This window comes from Pseudopipra pipra, chromosome W, assembly GCF_036250125.1.
Source record: "Pseudopipra pipra isolate bDixPip1 chromosome W, bDixPip1.hap1, whole genome shotgun sequence".
Taxonomy (NCBI): Eukaryota; Metazoa; Chordata; class Aves; order Passeriformes; family Pipridae; genus Pseudopipra; species Pseudopipra pipra.
This window is the reverse complement of record NC_087580.1, coordinates 41,575,879-41,599,313: the sequence shown is the minus strand read 5'-3', so window position 1 is coordinate 41,599,313 and position 23,435 is coordinate 41,575,879. Positions and strand designations below refer to the sequence as shown.

Sequence of the window (23,435 nt, the reverse complement as noted above, 5' to 3'; positions counted from 1 at the left end):
TCCAGACTCTTTTTTGTACTCCAATGCCCACCCCAATCCCAAACCTGCATTGTTGGTATGAAAAGCCAAACTTTAATCCTAACCCAGCCCAAAACACTAATCATGAACCAGACACTGCCAGCAGAACCACAAAACTCCCAAAGTTCTGCCTAATCCCAACCCTGAGCTCTAAACCCCAAGCCCTGACCATTAAGCACCCCCACAGCCCTTGGGAGCAGGGCAAGGACCTACAGGGCCCAGAGCAGGCCCAGGGGCTTGGCAGAGGAATGGGAGGTGACCTGGATCTGCTCAGCTCTGCAGTGACCCGCAGGAGAAGGGCCTGGGCTCTGGGAGGGATGTCCTGTGGCACAGGGGCTCAGGATCCAAGTTCAGAAGGCCAAGTGCACATGGCAACAGCCAGAGCTGGTGCAGAGACATCAGGGAGAGTCTAGAAATGCTGCTGGGAGGGGGGTGGGAAAGCAGGAGGGGTGTGTGCAGCCTGCAAAGCCAGAGCAGCAGCAGGGCCAGGGCAGGACAGCCTGCAGGAGAGATGGCCAAGGGCTCTGGCAGGGCTGCAAGGCCCAAAGGCACCCAGGCCTTTGTCCCCTTGCCTCTGGCAGCTGCCTCTGCCACTCAGGCCACCACAACCAACTTGCCTGGCAGGTTCTGCACTTGGTTTCTGCCTCGCCCCTCCCTCAGGAGCCTGGCAGGGGTTGCCCAGTTTTGGCCTTTGTTGTTCCTCCCCCTCCCATCCCAGTGCCCCCCAAACAGCCCTGAGCCAGCCGGGAGGGACAGGATCTGCTGGGCCAGGGCCTGGGGCTCAGGCCTTGGCCTTTGTGCTCCACAAAACCAAGGCAGGCTTTGCTCAGCATTGCAGGGGCCTGCCCAGAGCCTTTGTCTGCCTGCACTCCTGGCCTCCAAGGAGCTGCTCCAAGGAGTCCCTGGGGAGGCTTTGGCAGTGCCTGCCCTCAGTGGGGCCCAGCAATGCTTCAAGGCACTTGCAGTTTGGCTTCTGACTTCTTCTGCAGCTGCTTCAATCTTCTCTCAGTACCTCAGGACCATGGGCTGGGCTGCAAACACACTGTGGGGCTCATTAAATTCCAGAAATCCCTCAGGATCTCTTTATCTTCCTTTAATTGTCTTCAAAGCAATTTCAAAACAAGTCTTCAAATTTGTACTTTTTTTGTTTTAATTTAATTATGGATATTTTTTAGTTCTGAGAAGAGGTGATAGAGGTGTTCTCCAAGTGATCTTGATGCTGAGTGTCTCCTCAGGAGATCCACACTGACCCTGGATGATCAACCTTGCTCCTCACCCCCCAACCTCACCAGTTCTGACATGACCCATCTTGGACTGACAGCTGATGCAACTCCAAACACGCTGTGGGACCCATTAAAACATTGAAAAACAAATTATTTTTCTTTCTTTAATTGTCTTCAAGATATCAACAACTAATTAGAGTTATTTTGTAGTTTAGCTAAGCAGGAAGATTTTAAAGTGGAAGTCATGAAAAATATATATTTTTTGATGAATAGGAATGATTTACACAGAGCCTTGGGATGGAAGACGGTCAAGAGCAAAGGATTTTGATCCAAAGATAAGGGAGCAAAGGAGATTAGTAGCATTTAATCATTGCGCAGTTTAACAGTTATCAGGTGATTCAATAGCATGTGCTATAAATTTAACAGTGACTGAATTATAGATTCCCAAGAACAACATTCCCACCACAGTCAATTCACACCCACACCCAGGCAGAGATGTTTGGACACATCAAGAGCTGGGTGTGGAAAGGTCCCCCTCCCAAATTCTCCTTGTTGTCAGGGAAACACTCCCCCAAATCCCTTTGTGTTTTCCAGCAGACAAGGGTCCCAGCTGGAGGAGTGTTTGTTGAGGGGGATCAGAATTGTCCTGGGCATCAGCGCCGGTCTTTGGAGTGTTGGAAACTGGAGGGTTCCCGAGCTGGGAGAGGCTGCCAGAGGTGTCCCACTGAGAAGGAGGTGCTGGGGAGCTGCCAGGGCCTCCCTGAGCACTGCTGGTTGTGGGCTCCCAAGGTGACTGGCTTTAGTGATCTGCTGAATTTCCATCCTGGTGTCAGGAATGACTGGAGTTCGCAAACTATTTGGGAATTGTATCCAACCTGTTCCATTTGGGTTACGATTCAGGTAGGGAATGTTCCAAGGTTTTCAGGGGATGACTCCTTATCCTGTGTTCCCCAGCTCTCACACCCATCCCAATCAGCTGGATGGTTTATTGACAATGTGTCCTGAGGGGCAGCACCTCCGATGCCATAGAAACCCCTCCCCTGGATTAGGAAACCTTTGGAATTCAGGAGGTGTTCCAGTGGAGCATGAAAATGAACAGCAATTTTCCTAAAGCCCAGAGCCAAGCAGAACAAAGGCAGGCCCCATCAGTGGCAGAGCAAAGGTCCCCCATCCCTGTGTCCCTGTGGCCGCTGAGGCGGCAGCGCAGGCCCGAGGCGGTGCCGGGTCCCGGTGCAGCCGGGGCAGAGCGGAGGCTGCGCGAGCGGCAACCCCGGCGGTGAGTGCGGCAGCCCCGTGGGAGCGGCGGCTCCGGGCACAGACGCCGGCGGCAGCCGCTGTGGCTCATGGAACCGAGTGGCCACTGGGACACTGCAGGACCTCCTGGAATCCAGGGGCCGGTGGGACACTGGGGAGCCTCTTGGAGCCAAGGGAACCCTGGGATATTTTGGAACATCCTGGAATCAAGGAGCCATTGTGACACTGCAGGGCCTCATGGAACCAAAGGAGCTCTCAGAGTTTTTGCAACCTCATGGAATCAAGGGCCCATTTCTGGCAGGATGCTCTGCTCTGACAATACCTAAACAATGGTCAGAGAATGCAAACAATGCACACTGTGGTGAGTTACTGCTGGTGTCAAGGTGCTGTTTTTAATGTTGAATTATGCTAAACCCAAAATGCTTCATGAAACTTCAAACACACATCCTGCTTTCTGAAGCAAGATTTGACAGATAAGCTGCTCCCTGGCCTGCAAATATGTCTGGCAGTCAATTCCTTGATAACTATAAAAGCCCAGTCCAACTGTCCTGTGGCAGATTCTTCCACAGACTTCCTTGACGTGTGTGGAGCTTCTGCCATGAAGCAGGGACAGCTCTTCATGGTCATTCCTCAGCGGTTGGGTGGAAGAAAAAGCATTACCCCCTGTCGTTGTGTGACAAGTTACCCCAATCTCTGCTTCAGGATTGTTTCTTTTTGCTGGCTTTGATCCAATTGCTTTAATAGAATGACTTTGATAGACTCCACTGTCTTATCTTACACTATACTACTAAGGGTTTTTGGCTTTTATAATTTGAAGTAAATAATTCTGTTTAAGGTCTTTCATCTGTTCACTTTTCTGATCAATTTTTTATTCATTTGTCATAATAAATCATTGTTTTTATGGAAATATTTCTGATTTGCCATCACTAAAACTTGCAGGACAAAGTGATTGCATCACACCTCTATAATTCCTTCAATTGAAATGAAAATCTGAGTCTGAGATTGGATCCAGCCACAGCCAGGCTCCTCTCTGAGAAGGAATTTGCAAAGCAAGGGGGTCCTTTCTGCCCCTTGTAGCTCAGCGAGACGGCTTCTGCCATCAACTTTGTCTAAGCCTTCCACCCCCCCAGCCCCAAGCCATGACACATGGGCATGTCTTGTCCATGCAGTGCAAACATGGACTCCTGAGCTGGTCATTTGATGTCCCTCCTTGGAGGGAAGAACAAGCCCAATGACTTGGGGTGAGAGGCCAGTGCTGGGAGCGGCGCTGGCTGTGCCAGGGCACTGCTGGGTGCCCCCACCCTGAGCACTCCCCCCCTTGTGCTGGTCACTGCTGTTTTCCTCTGCAGGGCGTTGTGTTGGGCACATCCTGGAGAGCAAAGTGGAAAGCAGATGGAAGCTTTGAGGCCCTGGCCTGAGGAGATGCCCCTGCAGGATGGCAGTGCTGCTGCAGAGGTCAGCTCTGTGCCAGCAGTGCCCGTGGCTGTCCCTGCCTGCAGTCCCTGGACAGTCCTGCAGCAGAACTGGGACCAACTGCCAGAGCACTGAGGCCTCCAACAACACAGGGCTCTGCAGGACAGTGTGGAAGGGAAGGGAGAGGAGGCCATGGAGGAGAAGGGCTGCTGCTCCCTGGCAGTGCTGCTCTGCTGGGACTCTTTTCTGGCCCAGCTCTGCACAGAGGCACCGACCCTGCAGCTGCAGAGAAGTCAGAGAGGAAAGATGTCAGGCAAAGAAGTCAATGCAAAGTTCTTTATTTGGTTTAAGCAGACAGTGAGTAAAATTCCCAATTTGTACAGCCTGTGGGCCAGGCTAGAAAGGCAAACACAGAATTGAAAATGGTGTTTATAGCTATATAAAGAGATATATATATCTTTATTTATATCTTTATAGATATAAAGATTTTTTGGTGTGAACAAATTCTCACAAAAATAACAGCCCTACCAAGAATAAAAAACAGAGAAGATATGGTGGGCCTTTAATGAAGTCCATAACAGGATTGGCCTTTAATGAGGTACATAACATGCAGAAGAAGGAGAGTTTATTGCTTCTGAAAAACACCCAGTTATGAGTTTCCTCAGAGCATCCTTGAGCTCCTGGTTCCTGAGGCTGTAGATGAGGGGGTTCAGTGTTGGAGACACCACTGAGTACATGAGTGACACAATAAGATCTAGGGAGGGGGAGGAGATGGAGGGGGGCTTCAGGTGGGCAAAGAATAAGGTGCTGATAAACAGGGAGACCACAGCCAGGTGAGGGAGGCAGGTGGAAAAGGCTTTGTGCCGTCCCTGCTGAGAGGGGATCCTCAGCACAGCCCTGAAGATCTGCACATAGGAGAAAACAAAGAAAACAAAACCACCAAATATTAGACAGGCACTAAACACAATAAGCCCAAGTTCCCTGAGGGAGCCTGAGTGTGAGCAGGAGAGCTTGAGGATGTGTGGGATTTCACAGAAGAACTGGCCCAGGGCATTGCCCTGGCACAGGGGCAGGGAAAATGTATTGGCTGTGTGCAGCAAAGCACTGAGAAACCCAGCAGCCCAGGCAGCTGCTGCCATGTGGGCACAAGCTCTGCTGCCCAGGAGGGTCCCGTAGTGCAGGGGTTTGCAGATGGCAACGTAGCGGTCGTAGCCCATGACGGTGAGGAGGGAAAACTCTGCTGAGATGAAGAAGGCAAAGAAAAAGACCTGTGCAGCACATCCTGTGTAGGTGATGGTTCCGGTGTTCCAGAGGGAATTGTGCATGGCTTTGGGGACGGTGGTGCAGATGCAGCCCAGGTCTGTGAGGGAGAGGTTGAGCAGGAAGAAGTACCTGGGGGTGCGCAGGTGGTGGTCACAGGCTACGGCGCTGAGGATGAGGCCGTTGGCCAGGAGGGCAGCCAGGGAGATGGCCAGGAAGAGCCAGAAGTGCAGGAGCTGCAGCTCCCTCCTGTCTGCGACTGCCAGGAGGAGGAACTGGGGCATGGAGCTGCTGTTGGACATTTGCTGCCTCCGGTTATTGTTTTCTGTTGAGGAGAAAAAAGGCAGAACTGAATTAGGCCAGACTCAATCAGCAAAACATCTTGCATGTCTCATAGCAATTCAACATTCAGGGCCTCTTTTCAGGAAGATCTCTCTGCATCCCTCTCCCCGAGCTCTGGGTTTTGCTGGCTGGAGGGGGCACTGAGAGCAGGGACCATGGAATGGGCTCCCGAGGAATCCTTCTTGCTGTGCAGTGAGAGGCAACTTGGAGGACAGGGTGAGCTCCAATTAAATGCACTTGCGATGTATCAAAGTGTTTCCAGAACTGCTGGTCACAGTTTGCCCAAGGGCAGAACAGAGGGAGGGGATTTGGGGGACACTGTGCTCCAAGTGAAATCTTGTGAGTCTTGAGAGGCAAAGGAGTGGTCTCTTGGTGCAGAGACAAGAGCTGGCCATCTTTCCTGTTCACAGCTGCCCCTGGCTGGCAGCGTGGAGCTGAAAGGGGATGGCCCTTAGGAATTCTCTGCAAAAAGAAACAAGGCACTTCTGGGATCAGAGGAATCCTGGTTCAAAGAGCACATTGAGAGAATCCTTGCCTCTCCTCAGGATGCCTGATTAGGATCTCATCTCTATCCTCCCAGACTGCCACACAGAGGGATCACTGCAGCTCCCAAGTACGGCTGCCCAGAGCATTTCCATGGATTTAGCACTGAGAAGTTTTCTCCATGGGGGTCCTGTGCAGTACAGAGATCCTATGGCAGAGCTGTGCCCTTCTGGAGGGCACCTGCAGCCCTGCAGGACACCCAGACAAACAGCTGAATACTCTGAAGGTGCCTGGAGGGCACTTGGGCACTTGGCTCCCACAGACACATCCCCACAGCAGCACCCAAAGGGGTTGTGTCTGGACAGGAATCTGCCACCCCCAACCCCCACACTGGCTCAGAAAACCCAATGGTGAGAACAAGGAGAGCCCAGGCAGCAGGAGATAGCAGTGAAATGCCACAGGGCTGCTGCCAAGGGAGGAGGGACACAGAGAGACAGCTGGAAATCAGGGCCTTGTCCTTGCCTGGGCTCTGGCTGCTGCAGGGCAATGCACAGCCCAGCCCCCGTGGGCCTGAGGGCACAGGCTCTGCTTAGGCTGGGAAAGGAGCCCAGGCAGGAGCTGCTCAGGGAAGGGGTCTGTGCCACAGGGACAGCAGGGAGGGGCCCACATCCCCCTGCCCAGCCCTTGTGGCAGCAGCTGCCTCTCCCTGCCTGCCTGCCTCTGGGTGAGGAGCTGTTCCTGCCAGCAGCCCCTCCCTGTGCCCAGCTCAGCTCCCTGCCAGTGCTGCCAGAGCCATCCCCAGCCCAGTGCCCAGGGGCAGCTCAGCCTGGGCAGGGGCTGCAGAGCAGATCCCAGACAGCCTGTGGTGGCTGGGAAGGGGGAGGTGTTCTGGGGGGATGTGCTTCCTGAGAAGGGCCCCTGAAATGGCAGGAGGTGGAGCTGAAGCTGTGAGGAGCCCTGAGCCTGCAGCTGAAGGGCCCTGCCCAGCCCTGCCCTGCCCTGAGGGGTCACTCCTTCCACCCACCCCTTCTCCCTGCAGGGCCGTGGCAGCTCCTTGGCCGGGCTGAGAGCTGACCCTGGCAGGCAGCAGAGTCCCTGCCCCAGCACACAGAGCCCTGGGGGCAGGACCCTGCTCTGCACCACAGCCCTGGGCACCCCTGGCTGCACCCCCACCTTCCCACCCCACAGCCAGCCCTGGCACAGGGAACCTTCTGGCCCTGGGCCTCTGATGGGGCAGCAGCAAGTCCTGCTCTGCAGCAGCTTCTCCTGCTGCACCCCAGCAAATCCAGCAGAGCCATCCTGACAGCTCCTGCCACTGCTGCCATTTGGCAGCTGGGAGAGGCACTTGCAGTAACTCACCTGCACTGCTCTGCAGCCAGAGCCTGACCCTGGCAAAGGGCTGGCAAGGTTCCTGCCCTGAGCAGCTCTGCCCTGTCCTCCCACCCCAGGATCCCTTGAACCTCCTGCTCCCTTCTCCTCTCTGCCCTTGCTGCCTGCAGCTCCTGCCCTGCTCTGCCATATGGCCACTTCCTCTGCACTGCAGCAACTGGGAGAGTCCTGTTGAAAGATCCTCGGAGCTGTGGGATGTGCCAGATTTAGGAGATGCCTCCAGGAAGGGAAGTTGAACTTTCCTACAACCAGAGAATTCTTCCTTCAAATCCTGGGAAGGTTTCTCCTGTAGTGAGAGCTCAGTCACCTCCCAGCCCAGGCTGCCTCTCATCTCTCTGCCTTCTCTCCTGTGCCCTGGGTGCTGCAGGCAGTGCCCTCAGCCCTGCTGGGCTGTGCAGAGGAGCTGCTCACCAGCAGAGCTGTCTCTTTGAAGCTCTTCTTGCTTGCCAGGAGCTCCCTGTGTGCCAGGAGCCCAGCCCAGCTCAGCAGCACAGCAACAGCCCCAGGCATTTCATGACCCTCAGGGGATGTTGATGTTGTTTACATGAGACTCAGTCCCTGAGAGTAAGTTCAAACAACTTTTCAAGAAGTCAAAGTGAGATGGAAACACTTAAGTTTCTTGTCGTGCTAATGAGTCTCATTGATGGACACAACTGAGAACCTGTCCCCAGGTTCCAGTTAGAGCAGAAAACTGCAGACAGTGATGACAAGGATGGACAAGCAAGGCAAAGGTGGCTCTGATGTTGAATAAACCTTGACTTGTTTTCTTAATCCAAAGGGCCAAGGCCTGAACCCCAGCCCCTGGGAAGGCAGATCCTGTCCCTGCCTCATTCCTCAGGGCTCTTCCCGGGGCACTGGGATGTGGGATGTGCAATGCCAAGGGCAGGACCATGGGGTGGCACCTGCCAGGCTGCTGAGCAGGGACAAAGAAGTCATGAGGCCCCAGGGCTGCAAGGGCCACTCCCCTCCTCCTGGCATCAGGGGCACAGACAGCAGCCCTGGCCAAAGGCCTGCAGAAGGTGGCTCTGTCAGGGCCTTTCAGCTTCTCCCCATCCCTGTCTCCTCTCCAGCCCAGGCTGTCCTACGGTGTCCATGCCCTGCCCCTTTCCCTGCAGGCTGTCGTCATCCCCCCGGCTGCCCCACCTGGCTGGCACCTTCCTGCACTGACATCTCTGCGTCCTCCCTGGCTCTTCCTGCACACACAAAGCCTTGGGCTCATCCAGACTCCTTCTTTGTGACATATTGCACCACAACACTGACCTTGGAGGGAAATTTCTTCTTCTTGTCACCAGTCTAGGCCACCCCAGCTGCCCTTGGTGGCACTAGTTCTTTCTTAGGCTGTTTTCTGACAGGAAGAAAAGCTACACCAGCTCTGACACCCCCCTTCCAGACCTCTCAGGCTACTCCTCTACTGTCCTCAATCTTCACACCACTGACCCCTGAGTCCTCAGCCTCTATATACGGGTCATGTGCTTGAGGCCCCAAATTCCTTCCTGGGAGATCTCTGGGACCTCTCCAAAGTTTTGGAAGATGACAATAGAGTGTTCTTCTCCCAGAAAACACAGAGGGACACTTTTTTCCAAGGGTTGTCTTGTCAGAATGAGGCACAATCTCTTTAAACTTTCTGGGACAAGGGAGCTCTGAGCTCTGGGTATGGAGGGAGGTCCAAGTGCCAACCATGGGAGTGGGAGCTACAAATCATCAGGTCTTGTGTTCTTTGGAGGGCCAGACAATGGTGAGACTGCTCTGTGTGTGCACATGGAAGGACTTGAAGGGCACAGTGAACTGTCTCAAAACACTGTCAAAGCAGGAAAATCCCATAAGGCACCACAACCCATAAGCACTGGTGGCAAACAGGAAGGCATTTAATTCCAAGGCCTAAACGGAGGTGTAGCTTTGGAAGTAGCCCCCAGGACAGAATTGCACTGTGCAGACTGTGGGAAAGAGCAGACAGCCCCAACAGGAAGCCAGGGCTGGTAAGGCAGGTCTGGGGAACCCATCCAGACAAAGATTCCCACCTGCAGACTGGAAGCACACTGGGCAAAACTCCCACCATGGCAAGCTGTGGGAAAGGAAGCAAGTCCTTGTAGATGTGCCAGCCCAAGCTGTGGGAACAGCATCTACCCCCCTGGATACCCGGGGCTTGGACTGTATAAAAGTGATAGCCCAGAAGCACAACTTGGGGACCCTCCACCGAGCAGAGCAGGGTGAAGAAGGACCTGTGGGAGCCTCAGGGCTCCCATCATGGTGTGATACATTTACTTCATCTCTGTCTCTCTCTCACTGGCTTCCCATCACCCCCTTCTTTTCTCTCTTTCTATTCTTTCTCTCTCTCCCTCCTATTTACTGTTAAATCAAAGCTGGACTGCTGACTTTGGCACATGGTCTCCTTTGCAGCTGAATTTGGGCAGAGCTGTCTTTTAATAATGGGAACCTGAGAGTATCCATGAGGTTTTACAGTGTGGGAATGGCCACTAGATTCCATGAGTTCCACAGAGTCACAGGGTCCATTTGGCTTCATAAGGCTCTGTAGTGTGATAATGGACCTTTGATTCCATGAGTTTGCAAAATGTCTCAGGACTCCTTTGGTTCCATGAGGCCCGACATATCACAGTGTCCCCTTGGTTCCATGAGATTCCACAGTGTCCCAGGAATCCTTTGGTTCCATGAGCCCTGCAGTGTCACAATTGCCCGTTGGTTCCATGAGTTTCCACAATGTCACAGGGATTCCTTTGCTTCCATGGGACCCTGCAGTGTGACAATGGCCCCTTGATTCCATGAGGTTCCACAGTGCCAATATGGGCTCTTGATTTCTTGAGGTCCACAGTGTCCCGGGGTCTCTTTGTCTCCATGACACTCTGCAGTGTCACAGTGGCCCCTTGATTCCATGAGGTTCTGAAAAGTCTCAGGGTTCCTTTCGTTCCATGAGGCCCTGCAGTGTCACAGTGGCCTAGTAATTCCATGTGTTTCCACATTGTCCCAGGGTTGCTTTGGTTCCATGAGTCCCCGAGGTTCCTCAGTGTCACAATGGCCCCTTGATTCTATGAGGTCCCAAAATGTCTCAGGGCTCCCTTAGTTCCAAGAGGGCCTTCATGGCACAATGAACCCTTGGTTCCATGAGGTTCCACAGTGTCTCAGAGTTCCTTTGGCTCCAGAAGGCCCTACAGTGTCACAATGGCCCCTTTACTCCAAGAGGTTCCACAGTGTCCTTGCTGGAACACACATGGCTGTAATGTTGTCACCCCTGCAGAGCTGCCTCCAGCTCTGGGCTCCAGCACAGGAAGGACATGGACCTGTTGGAGCGATTCCAGAGGAGACCACGAAAGGGATCAGAGGGATGAAGTAGCTCTGCTGTGAGGAAAAGCTGAGAGAATTGGGGTTGTTCAGCCTGGAGAAGAGAAGGCTCCGGGGTGATCTAATTGTGGCCTTGCAGTGCCTGAAGGGAGCCAACCAGAAAGATGGAGAGAGACTTTGGACAAGGGCCTGGAGTGACAGGACAAGGGGCAGTGGTTTCACATGCCTAGAAGGAAGGGTTGGAGGAGATAGTAGGAAGGAATTCTTGACTCTGAGGGTGCTGAAATGTTCTTTAAGGCCCCTCCCAAGCCAAAGCATTCCATGATTGTGGGACTGGTGGGTGAGGTGGTGGTTGGAGCCGTCTGGGGCACAGGGACCCAAAATGAGGGAGTTTTCCATTGTGGGGGAAGGAAGGAGGGGGCAGCAGAACTGACCCCTTGGACACCTGGCAGGCAGGCTTTGGCTGGAAGCTGGTGATGGGGAGCTGAGTGAAGCCCCCACAATGCAGGAGGAAATGGTCAGTGACCTACTCTGCCAATGAGACCCCCCCAAGTGCCTGGGCCCACATGGGATGCAGCCGAGAGTCTTGAGGGAGCTGGAAAAAGAGCTGGCCAAGCCACTCTCACTCATTCCCCAGCAGTGCTGCACAACTGCACAAGTCCCAGCTGACTGGCAACAAGCACATGGGATGCCCATGCACAGGAAGGGCCAAAAGGAGCATCTGGGGAACTCCTGGCCTGTCCCATTGACCTCAGGACCAGGGAAGTCCATGCAGCAGATCCTCCTCAGTGCCTTCCCATGGCACGGGCAGGACAACCAGGGGATCAGGCCCAGCCAGCGTGGGGTTGGGAAAGGCAGGTCCTGCCTGACCAACCTCATTCCCTTCTCTCACAAAGGACCCGCTCAGCAGCTGAGGGAAAGGCTGGGGATGTGTCTCTGTGGAATTCCAGAAAGCCTTTGGCACCATCTCCCCCAGCATCTCCTGCACAAACTGGCTGCTCGTGGCTTGCCCGGGGAACTGTTTGCTGGGTGACAAAGTGTCTGATGGCCCAGGGAGTGGTGGGGAATGGAAGGAAATCCAGGTGTTCATGGTCACTCGTGGGGTTCCCAAGGGCTCAGGATTGGGACTGCTCCTGTTTCACATTGTTCTGGGTGACCTGGGCCAGGGGATCAAGTGCCCGCTCAGGAAAGTGGTGGACAACACCATGTTGGGTTTGAGTGTGGATGTGCTGGAGGGCAGGAAGGCTCTGCAGAGGGATCTGGACAGAATGGATCAAGAAGGCCAAGTGTCAGGGCCTGCCCTTGGGTCCCAACAACCCCCTGGAATGCTCCAGGCTGGGGGCAGAGGGGCTGGAGAGCTGCTCAGCAGGAAGGGACTTGGGGGTGCTGCTTGACAGCGTCTGGATATGAGGCAGAGTGTGCCCAGGGGGGCAAGAAGGCCAAGGGCATCGTGGCCTTTGTGGAGAAGAGTGTGGCCAGCAGGAGCAGAGAACTGATTGCCCCTCTGTTCTGGGCACTGGGGAGGCCCCACCTGGAGTGCTGTGTCCAGTTCTGGCCCCTCAGTGCAAAAAGGCCCTTGAGGGGCTGGAGTGTGTGCAGAGAAGGGAACGGAGCTGGGGAAGGCTCTGGAAAACATGTCTGCTGAGGGACGGCTGAGGGAACTGGGCTTGTTGAGTGTGGAGAAGGGGAGGCTCAGGGGGGACCTCATTGCTCTCTGCAGTGACCTGAAAGGAGGTTTTTAGTGGGGTGGGGATTGGTCTGCCAAGGATATAGTGACAGGAAGAGAGGAAATGGCTTTAAATTGCTTTGGGCAAGGTTCATATTAGATATTAAAGAAACCTTTTTCCACTGAGAGAGTGTTCAGGCATTGGAACAAGTAGCCCAGGGAGGTGGTGGAGTCTCTGGAAGTGTTGAGGTGTGTGGTGGGTTGACTTTGGCTGGACATCAGATGCCCTCCCAGCTGCTCTATCACTCCCCTTCCCAGCAGGACAGGGGAAAGAGTAAGGTGGGAAAAAAAAACAACTGGTCGGTTGAGATAAGGCAGTTTATTTAAAGCAAAAGACAGTAGGGTTTGTTCTCTGCTTCCCATGAGCAGCCATGGTGGGCCACTCCCGAGGAGCAGGGCTTGGGTCCGCGGGACGGTTCCTCAGCAGGCAGCCATTAGACAATGAATGCCCCCCTCCTGCTCCGGGCCTCAGCTTTTAGAGCTGAGCTGACCTCCCATGGTCTGCAATGTCCCTTGGGTCAGTTGGGCTCAGCTGGCCTACTTGGGTCCCCTGCCAGGCTCTTGCCCTCAGCTAAGGAAGGAATGTCCCAGTGTTGGTGCTGTGCTCAGCAGTGGCCAAAACACTGGGGTGTTCTCAACACCCTTCCAGCTGCCAATGCCAACCCAGCCCTGGGAGGGCTGCTGTGGGGAACTGAACTGCAGCTCAGCCAGACCCAACCCAAACATATGGCACATATTCTATAGAATCCATCCTTAGGTGTTGTATGATAGATCTGTAAGATATTACAAATAATAAGCAATAATAAGGCAAGTGTCCTCCTTAGGGACACACACACAGCCCCCCAAACTACTCGCTGGGTTTGTTCCCTGGGGGTCTCTGCAGCAGCAAGCACAGCCCCACACTGACTGCTCTGGGCTGTGCAGGCATTTGTGGTTCTGCCTCTCTCACACACCCCCCCAACCTTGGGATGGATCTGGATGTCACTGGATGTGATGTCACAGGGGAGATGTGATGACATATTATGGTTGTGACATTGGTAGATGTGATGTCACAGAAAGGATGTGATGTCACAGGGGAACTCTGATGTCACGAGGAGGATGCAATGTCATTTGGGAAATGTGATGTCTCAGGAAGAATGTGATGTCATATGATGGGTGTCAAATCATAGGAGAGCTGTGATGTCACAGGGGAGCATGTCACGTCACAGGGATGATAGGATATCACAAGAGAGATGTGATATCATATGAAGGATGTGACATCATAGGGGAGATGTGATGTCATAGAAAGGTTATGATGTCATAGGGGAACTGTGATGTCACGGGGAGGATGTGATGTCACAGGGGAGGACCTGACATCCCAGGCATGATATGATATCACAGTAGAGGTTTGATGTCACAGGGGAGGTGTGATGTCATAGGGGAGATGTGATGTCATATTATAGTTGTGATGTCACAAGGATGGATGTGATGTCAGGAGGAGGTGTGATGTCACAGGGAGGACATGATGTCACAGGAAGGATGTGATGTCACAGGAAGGATGTGATGTCATGGGGAGGACGTGCATTCACAGGGATTCTATGATATCACAGAAAAGATGTGATGTCATATGATGGACATGATGCCATATGGGAGATTTGATGTCAAAGAAAAATGTGATGTCATAGGGGAGCTGTGATGTCACAGGGGCAATGTGATGTCATGGGGAGGACGGGCTGTCACAGGGCAGGTGTGATGGCAGAGGGATGACCTGATATCACTGGAGAGATGTGATGTCATATGATGGATGTGACATCATAAAGGAGCCTTGATGTCACAACAAGGATATGATGTCACAGGGGAGGTGTGATGTCACAGGGAGGATTTGATGTCACAGGCGAGCACGGGATGTCACAGGGATGATATGATATCACAGAAGAGATGTGACGTCACAGGGATGATATGATGTCACTGGGCAACTGTGATATCATGGGGAGGTGTGATGTTATAGGGGAGATGTGATGTCACAGGGGAGGATGTTCTGTCACAGGGATTATTTGATATCATATGATGGATGTGATGTCATATGGGAAATGTGATGTCACAGGGTGGATGTGTTATCATAGGGAGCTGTGACGTCACAGGGACGATGTGAGGTCACAGGGGAGCACGTGACATCACAGTGATATGATATCACAGGATATATGTGATATCATGTGATGGATGTGATATCATAGGACAGATGTGATGTCACAGGGAGGTGTGTTGTCACAGGAACGTGTGATGTCAGAAGGGAGGATGTGATGTCACAGGGATAATATGTTATCACATGAGAGATGTGATGTCATATGATGCATGTGACATCACAGGGGAGCTGTGATATCACACGAAAAATGTGATGTCACAGGACCGATATGATGTCATAGGGGAGATGTGGATGTCACAGGACGGATGTGATGTCACAGGGAGGATGTTATGTCACAGGGGAGCTGTGATGTCACAAGGGAGGACATGACATGACAGGGATGATCTGATATCACAAGGGAGATGTGATGTCTTATGATGGATGTGACGCCATAGGGAAGATGTGATGTCTCAGGAAGGACGTAATGTCACAGAGCAGGTGTGATATCATGGGGAGGATGTGATGTCACAGGAAAGATCTGATGTCACAGAGGAGCTGTGATTGTAACCGTTCATTTGGATACATGTCCGGAATAAAGACAAGTGCCAGAAATACTCAAACACACAAAATATCTTTTATTACAGTGAGAATAATAATAATAGTAATAAACTTAGCAAGAGGAATTAAAAACTAAAAAAGGATACAAACTAACTACCTTATCGGGTGGCATTAAAACAAATACTACAAACAGCATTTAATACAGTATTAACTAGTGAAAAGGGATACCAAAAAAGGATCTTAACACATTATTATGGATAACACGATATTGGTTAGTAAAGAGGGAAACTAAAGGAAAAATACCATAAACATAAAAGGGGAATTAAAGGAACACTAAAAGGATATTAAAAAGTTTGTTCTCTCAGTTGCTTCCTCTCAATAAACTGTGCTTACCCACACAGACAGGCCAGGGCTGTCAGGATCTGCAGCAGCTGGTCGGTGCCCGTGCTTAGCGGGCGTCCCGGTGGAAAAACGCAGTCTCCATGGCAGGATGAGGATCACTCACCCCAGCAGTCCTGACACCCCATTTCATCAGCTCTACATTACACCACGTAGGGCCAGTAAGCAGTATAAGGTGATGCCTGAGTGGCAGCCAAACCCCACCTGTTCATCACCTGATGGCAACAGTCTGTGCATGCCCTGCTGTAGGGCAAGGGGCCAGCGACCCCTGCCCACAGAATCTTCCTCCCATCATCATCTTTCTCACCCCTATGTATGACCTCTACCACTGAGTTTCAAGGGTAGATGTATCTATCTTGCAATATGTAGCAAAACCAAGGAAGAACTCAGCTCTGATAATAGGGGATATCAAGCTGACTTGCTAAAAAGCACAATGGACCTTACAATTCGCTTGTGCCATGAAGTTACATTGTACCATACTCTAGCTGGTTTCACATCCTAATATGATTTCTTTCTCACGCCTCTATGCTCCATTGATCATCTAATCCAAAAGTACCCCCCTTACAGACATGAAACAGTTTAAAGTCCTGTAGATGTAGAGATGAAAAAGTCATATCTAAAATGTAGTGCTAGCTTGTTCCTAAGCATTTCCAAAATTCCTTCCCATCAGGTGCCAGGATGAGTGGGCAGGAGGTGACTTGCTGTATTCAGACCATTCTTGTATGTGTGACTGCTGCTCTTTCACCCCTCTCCCCCTGTTTCTGGGTTGGTTTCTAGAGCTGTTTTTGAAAGAAACACTTTTTTCAATATCACACGTGAATATTTTCAAAGAAATACAAGACACAAAAATCTAATAAAACCAATATTTAACAAAATGGTGAAATCACACTCCTTTATGTACTCTGAGCACTCTGCTACTGACAGTTTGTGTAGTTCTCCATATACTGGAAATGTAACTAAGGATCAAGAAATTTTCTGTGTATTCTTTATTTCCTTTTAAATATTTTTCTGTCATCAAATTGGCTGCAGGATTTGGTCCTGTCTTTGTGGAGGATGAATGCCACTGTCTTTTTATGTTTGATATTTTATTACTTAGGGGGACTGTCAGTGGGAGGGGGTGGTGGGAGGGATCCTCCACTCAGGGGCTGGAGCTTCAGCTTCTAAAGAAGGCTGTACTTAATCAAAGAGCTGCAACTCAGGATTTCTCCCTGCCTTCCAGAACTTTTCATTTAGCCAGCTGAGAGTGCCCAGGGCACAGCCAGGTTAATGTTTAACTCTTCCAACACTGGGCTCATCCCGAGGATATCCTGTCATCCTGAGAAGGAGGAAGGGAGATGCTGTGCCTATTCCCTAGGGCTGTGCAGGAAGCAAAATCTTCAAAGCTGTGGCCCTTCTGAAGGAGTTGATCTTGTGTTATTCCTCAGTAGTCAGCACTGAAAATTCTGTATCTGAGACACTGAATGAAAAGGAGAGTTGCTGAGAGGCTTGTTTGGGGGAGAGTGTTTTTTTGGTTTGTTTTTGTGGGTGTCTTTTAGTGCCAAATGAAGGTTGGATCATGAAAATCAGTCTTGTTACTGACAAAAGCTGTAAAGGCATTTAAACGCTTTCAGATGCTGTAACCTTTTCCTTCCTTTCACTTTCTCACCCCTTGCAAATCAGAGACAGTTCCTAGAGGACAAGAGAATAAAATAAACAAAACAAGAAATTATTTTTCTACTCTTGAGGCCTGTGTCAGATCTTTTTTGAATGCATTTGAATCCTGCTGCTTCCATGCTCTTTTTCAAGTAGCACCAGATAAATACCTATAAACTGCTGAGATGAGAGTGATCATTCTTACTTCACAAAATGTTTCTCCTTTTTTTTTTCCTATCCTGTGTCCCTTTTGTGTTACGTGCTATGGAGTGACTATATTTTTGTTCTAAGCTAATTCACTGCTGCTGTTTTGGGTACAACTAATGTCAAGCAGCAAACCTGTAACATGCCAGAAACAGGCTACAGTGTGCTGAAGACACAGCTTATGTTTGATTGTGTGTAAATACAGAGAGTTAGTTGGGTTTATCTGATAGCCTGGCAGAAGGAGAGAGGAGCAGGACAAACTGTTTTCAGTAACTGTGCTGTTCAGACACCTGATAAGATGGAGAGTGCTTTGGAACTACTGATGTGCTTTGAATAAGAAAAGAATAATCACATCCATTGGCACTAGCTTATCAGGAAGGAAGCAAAATGCCAGCACTTTTACATGAGCAAAAGGAAATGTTTTAGACACTTTGGGCCATTTTTCCATTGAAATTAAATAGCAGGGTGCTTTTGAGTGTGCTGTAAGGAGTGGAAGGATTTATTACCTTGACAGAATGACAGGTGAATGTGTTCAGAGAGGAGTCCTCAGCAACAAGAACAGCTCTTTGGATAAGTGGCCACATCTATTCCTGCTTTTGGTAGAGATTCAGGAATTCTCTCCTTTCTTTCTCCATGCAGTGCAGTGGCTCACTTACAATGTGCAGTTTTTCAGAGTGTCACACACTTGTGCATTTTGTAATATCCTGTCAGCATGTTTGATATTGGGTGTGTAACAGGCTGTTCATAAAATAATGCTGGATCATTGACTGGTGTGTCCTCTGCCTTCAGTCCCTGGGTATTTTCATGTTCCAAAAAGAATATATCTCAGCCTGTGCTGGGAAGGGAAGGTGTGATTCACCATTAACTTACCCCAGCAGGCATGAAACATGCTCAGATGCACTATTATCTTCTCAAAGTTGACTGATTTTTATTTCTGTACCTTTTCAAAATTGATTTCTAGGTTCTTTCACATGCTTACAATTAATTTGGGGATATTCAAATTCGATGAATGATAGTACATGAACATATTTGATTGATTTTGGATTCTAATTGATTCCTGTCAATGAGATCCCTGTGACACTCTGAAATCAATGATATGTGATTCAACCAAGGCACCACTGTTCTGTACATTAGGTAGCAGTCGGGAATTTAGGAACTAAATGTTCACAAGCTATAAATGGAGAAAATGTTTAGATTTCAATAGCCCTTTGTTTGGCATTTATTCACCCAAATATGTTTCTTGGGAAAGTCAGTTTTCCAAAAGGCAGGCTTTCAGTAAAAGAAAGGTCACTGATTTAAGGTTTATTAAATTTTAGCTAAAAACAACAGGCTCCATTTGAGTGTAAAATAATTTAAGTATTTACTGCAGGCAACTTTAATGCTTTAGAGCTGTTGCTCAAAAGTTTCATTCTTCTATGAAGATGTCAACTGTAAATATAAAAATGCCTCACTGAAAATGTAATGGTTCAAAGATTCTAACTGAAATAAAAATTCCTGCCTGGGGAAAGCACTATAATCAAAAGAAAGTGCTCTTAACTTGTTTTTTCCTGTGGAGGCCGCATTTGAAAAGAGTGCTTCAAGGCAGCAGGGTTGGTAGGAAATGCCAATTTTTATTTATTTATTTATCTACTCTCCCCCACAGATGATGATAGTCCAGCTTTGGAATCAGCAATACACTTCAGCCACTAATACAAGGCAATATGTGAGCTGCTGCTGCTTCCAAAATGCAGTATCCTGGCATTTCAGTCAACTTTATAATCTGGCAAAAAACCACTAGGCAATATTAAAATCTAGCTTCTGAAGCACTTTTATTTCTGAAAGCTTTTTCTGTCTTTTTATATCTCTTTAGCGTATATTAAATTCCTTAGGAGCAGTGGCCAGGATGTACACTTGATGGATGACTGGGGTGGGGAGTCTCCCCCCACCCTCTGCTTTTTTTTTTCCTCCCCTTTAATTTTAAAAAGAAGTGTGATAACTGTGCATTAGGTAAGGCTGGAACATGAATCCTGCAGATGCAGCTGTTTGACAGCATTAATGTGGGGGGTTTGTACCATTGTTAGGTAAGTCAGCAGAGATTTTCCAAGCTAAGAAGGACAGCCTGCTGCCAAGCTCTGGCAACTCTCTTAAGAAATCTTTTGCTTCAAGGATGCCCTGAGGAAAATGATGACTGGATGCTTTTCTGAAGGCACAAACTGCCTGTTTTCTCTTCCATAGCATTCAGAATGGGACTCCTTGTTCCAGCCTGCCTGCTCAGGGTTTTGTGGTGCTGGGTTAGGGGTTTCATGTGGTTTTTCTCCTGGGATAAAGTTGTGTACAGTGAATACTGATTATTCATCCCATGTCTGGTTCACTGTCTACATCTTGAATTTGACCCAGAGCCTGTGTAAATGAGGAATGCATTGAAACAAAGTCAAGGATCCTTCAGTGACTTGTTTTCTCTGAGTTCAATCTTCTGAGACCTCTGATGAGTCTGGCAGGGCAGTGCCTGTGTGCAGAGGGGCAGGGAAAGAGAGTCCCAGCACAGCAGCAGTGCCAGGGAGCAGCAGCATTTGGCCTGTTGAGAGCTGCTCTTTTTCTCCTGCCCCCCTCCCCTTCTGGGCCTCGGCTGAGGCCTCAGTGCTCTGGGCCTTGGTCCCTGGGCTGGGCTGGGTCAGTCCTGTGGCCATGGCACTGCTGGCATGAGCTGGGCTCCACTGCACTCTTTCCACCACACAAGGGGCTCCATTTGCTCCGGGCACAGCCTGAAGCCTCAGCTCTTCTTCTCCAGGGCTCTCAAGAAGAAGGCCAAGGAGCAGACTCTCCAGAGGGCCCTTGCCTTGCTGGTTTCTCCCTGGAGTCCGTGTGCTGCCCTCAGGGTCCCACTGTGGGGGTTGAGGGGCTGAGGCTGCTCCAGCTGGTGCTGGTGGTGGCCAGTGCCCCTGGAGATGGCAAATGGGGCCTGAGGAGCCCGGGGCCGATTCTCTGCTGCTGTGCTGGGGAGCGGGGCTGGCCCTGGGGCTGCAGGAGCTGCCTGAGCTGATGATGTGCTGAGCATTGCAGACCCAGAGGGCCTGTCCCTGAGCTCCATGGCCTCCATGTCCTGCTGCAGGGCCAGACCTGAGTGTGCTGCTCTGCTGGGCAGGGGCAGGGAGATGGGGGGACCAGGGAGGGGCTGGACTGGGCAGTGCCAGGGAGGGGAAAACCCCAATGTTGAGCTGAAGTGTGTGAGTGGGCAGGGTGGGGGCTCTGCCCCACCTAGGGCACCTCTGGAGTCAGCGTTTCCTTTGGCAGCACACCTTATCTCAGACAAGATAGTTTTCCAATGTTGGCATTTCTCTCTCTTTGTCATGGTTTTCCTTTTTGTTTTCAGTTCCCCTGTTGGGAAAAGGGGGAAGGGAAGCACATGTTGATCCCTGATTTTATCTGTATACAAAAGGGAGTTGGGGCGGGGGAGACAAAGCGATTTCTCTCTCTATTCTCTCTCTTTTATCCCATTCCCGCCTCCCTCGCCACACCCCGGGCGACTGTTTCACCGCCGCCCCTCCTCGCCCGTCCCGCGGGGCAGCTCTTTTAGCTCCGGGGCGGCGGAGACTCCCCCGGCGCGGCCCTTTGGTTTTCCTTGGTTTATTCTCCGGAGCTGATTCCGTTCCGAGCTCGCCCCCCCTCTCTGGCGACCCCCGCCAGGGTCCGTCCCGGGGCGGCTCCTTCAGTGCCACGGGCGGCGGGGACCCCTCGGGGCGGCTCCCCCAGGGCCCCGCCCGCCGCCGCCGCTCCCCGGGGCCCTCCCCGCTTCCTGCCGGGATCGGACACCGCCGGCGGCCCCGGCCCTGCCGGGCTCCATCAGCCTGAGGAATTGCTGCCAAGGAGGGGCCGGGGGCTTCCTCTTGGCCTTCGTCTCCCTGGCGCTGGGGCTCGGCTTCTACCTGCGCCAGAAGGTGAGGGGGGTCCCAGGGGGTCGTGTGTCCCCCCAGAGCGTCTGTGCCCCCCCGGGGACCCCCCACCCCGGTGTCACCCCCTTTTCTCTCCCCACAGAGCTCCTGAGCCGGCGGCGGCCGCAGCCCCTCCCCAGGGCCTCGGGCCCAGCCTGGACCCCTCCTGTCCCTGTGAGGATTTTGGGGGGGTCGTGTGTCCCCCCCTCCCCTGCTGCCACTCCTGATCCCAGGAAAGCTTCCCAGTTCTCCCCAGTCCCGGTTATTGGGGGGCAGTGGGGAAGGGGCTTGGGGGAATCCCAAGGGGTGTAGCCGAGTTTGGGGGGGGCAGAACAGGCCCCGGGATGGATCGGGAATGGGGACCCCCCTGTGTTCCCCCCTGTCAGCCTGCTCTGGGGGGGCTCTGGGAGGGCACCTGCCCCTCAATAAGGCACCCAGTACACTTTGAAAGGTGCTGGGAACCCCCTAAACCTCCACACAGGCTCTGCAGGACTGCCTAAACATACTCAAAGCCCACCCAGGACCCCACCCAACCCCTTCTCTGGGGGGACTTCTCTGGGCACTGGTGGTGCTGGGAGCCCCCCTGGATGCGGGCGAGGAGCTCTCGGGTGAGTGGGGGGTGGGAAGGGGGCGGTCAGTGGGAAAAGGGGGGTCAGAGGGGACAGAAGGGGTGGTGGGACCCCAAACTGAGTGGGAGGGGAGTGGGACCCCCCAAAAGTGGAGGGTGGAGGGGCACTGAGGATGCCCTCTGGAGCCCTGTCAGAGCCCTGACACTTCTGGGGTGACTCCAGGAACAGCCTTCACTGGCCCAGGGACATTCATCTCCCCAGCCTCACACACATCCCCTGCAAATGGCCCTGTCTCCTCCATCACCCTCCTCTGCCTTTCTGGCCTGGCCCTTTCATTCCACACCAGCAAAGCAGCCTGGGCACCATCTCACCTGGGCACTCAGAGGGCTTCTGTGAGCAGGAGGGGCAGATTTCTCTGGAAGGTGCATTTGTCCCCTGTCCCATGGCACAGGGCACAGCTCAGAGGATGAATATACTCCCAGGCACACAGATCCTGGAGAGCTTTTTCAAGACAAAAATAGGGAGAGGAAGAACAAAAGAGGCCAAATTAGAGAGATGAAAGGTGCCCCAAAAATCAGGAGCTTCCTCTGAGCCAGGTTTCCATAACTGAATCACTGATGGGATATTTACTTTGATAAGTAGCTGCACAAAACTATTCATGTAGACAATGAAAGAATCAGCTTAATAGAATATATAGAAGGTGTTGTCAATGGAAACAAATGGAGAAAAATTGTTGAGATTAAAAAAAAAAAAATCAAAGGTCTGTCAATGCTGGCCAGGAAGCCTTCTGCAATTATCAAGAGTCTTGTTCTGCAGAGGTTTCAAGTGTCCCCTAAATTCCACACTCGTGGCTTCAGGCCATGACTTGCCAGAGCAGTCCCAGAGCTGGCCACTGCCCAGAGATGCCCTGGGGCAGCTCCAGTGCCCAAGTGGGACAAGTGGCCCAGGGTGTGTGGGAGCCCTTTGGAGCAGGAGCTGGTGGGCAGGAAGGGCCCATCTGGGGAGGGTCAGGGAATCCCCCCTGCAGCCCTGCTGCCCAGGCTGAGGAGGGTCCTCTCCAGCCCACAGCCCATCGTGTGCCCTTGGGGGCTGCGCTGCCGGGGCTGTTCCCGGGCACTGACTGGGGAATCTCCCGGGGTGCCCCGCGCGAGGCGGGGGCGGGGCGGAGGGCGGGCAGGGGGCGTGGCCACGCGCTGATTGGCTGCGGCGGGGGTGTGTCCATCCGCAGCGCGCGAAGGGCGCCATCTTTGGCGCGTGGAAGATTCGGGGGCGGCTGCCCCGGAAAAAGCTGCGCTTGGGTGTGTGAGCTGGGGGGGTCTGCGGGGGGAGCGGGGTCTGGGCATCCCCTCGGGGGCTGCGGGGAGCGCGGCTGGGGGTGGAAAGGCTGGAGGGCTCGGGAGGGCTTAGCAGAGGAGTTCAGGGGTTCCCGAGGAGATTTTGAGGGGTCCCTGAGGGGGTTCGGTGTCCTGAGGGGACTCGGGGGGGGGGAGGTTGAAGGTCGCTGAAGGGGTTTGGGAGTCCCTGAGGGAGTTTTGGTTTCTGAGGAGACTGGGGGGTCACAGGTGGGCTTGGGGGATCTCTGAGGGGTTTGGGGGTCCTGGGTGGGTTTTGCGGGGACGTTTGCAGCAGTTTTTGTGGTCTCTAGGTGGTTCCAGATGACTT

At 52.2% G+C, this 23,435-nt stretch overlaps 2 protein-coding genes and 1 pseudogene across 2 annotated transcripts in view; 1 reads left to right on the top strand and 2 right to left on the bottom strand.

Moving 5' to 3' along the window:
• The window catches only part of LOC135405044 (zinc finger protein 883-like), a 282,116-nt pseudogene that overhangs the window by 185,902 nt on the left and 72,779 nt on the right, over positions 1-23,435 (bottom strand).
• LOC135404719 (zinc finger protein 271-like) overlaps positions 1-23,435 on the top strand; it is a 129,678-nt gene that overhangs the window by 101,913 nt on the left and 4,330 nt on the right. The window lies entirely within an intron of this gene.
• LOC135405424 (olfactory receptor 14J1-like) lies at positions 4,450-5,470 on the bottom strand. Its single transcript, XM_064640121.1, has one exon. It carries the CDS (start codon positions 5,468-5,470, stop codon positions 4,499-4,501), a length of 972 nt encoding a protein of 323 aa, XP_064496191.1. The 3' UTR covers positions 4,450-4,498.

Excerpts from the sequence above, each read along its gene's own strand:
- LOC135405424 (XM_064640121.1), bottom strand. The coding sequence starts at position 5,470 with ATGTCCAACAGCAGCTCCATGCCCCAGTTCCTCCTCCTGGCAGTCGCA.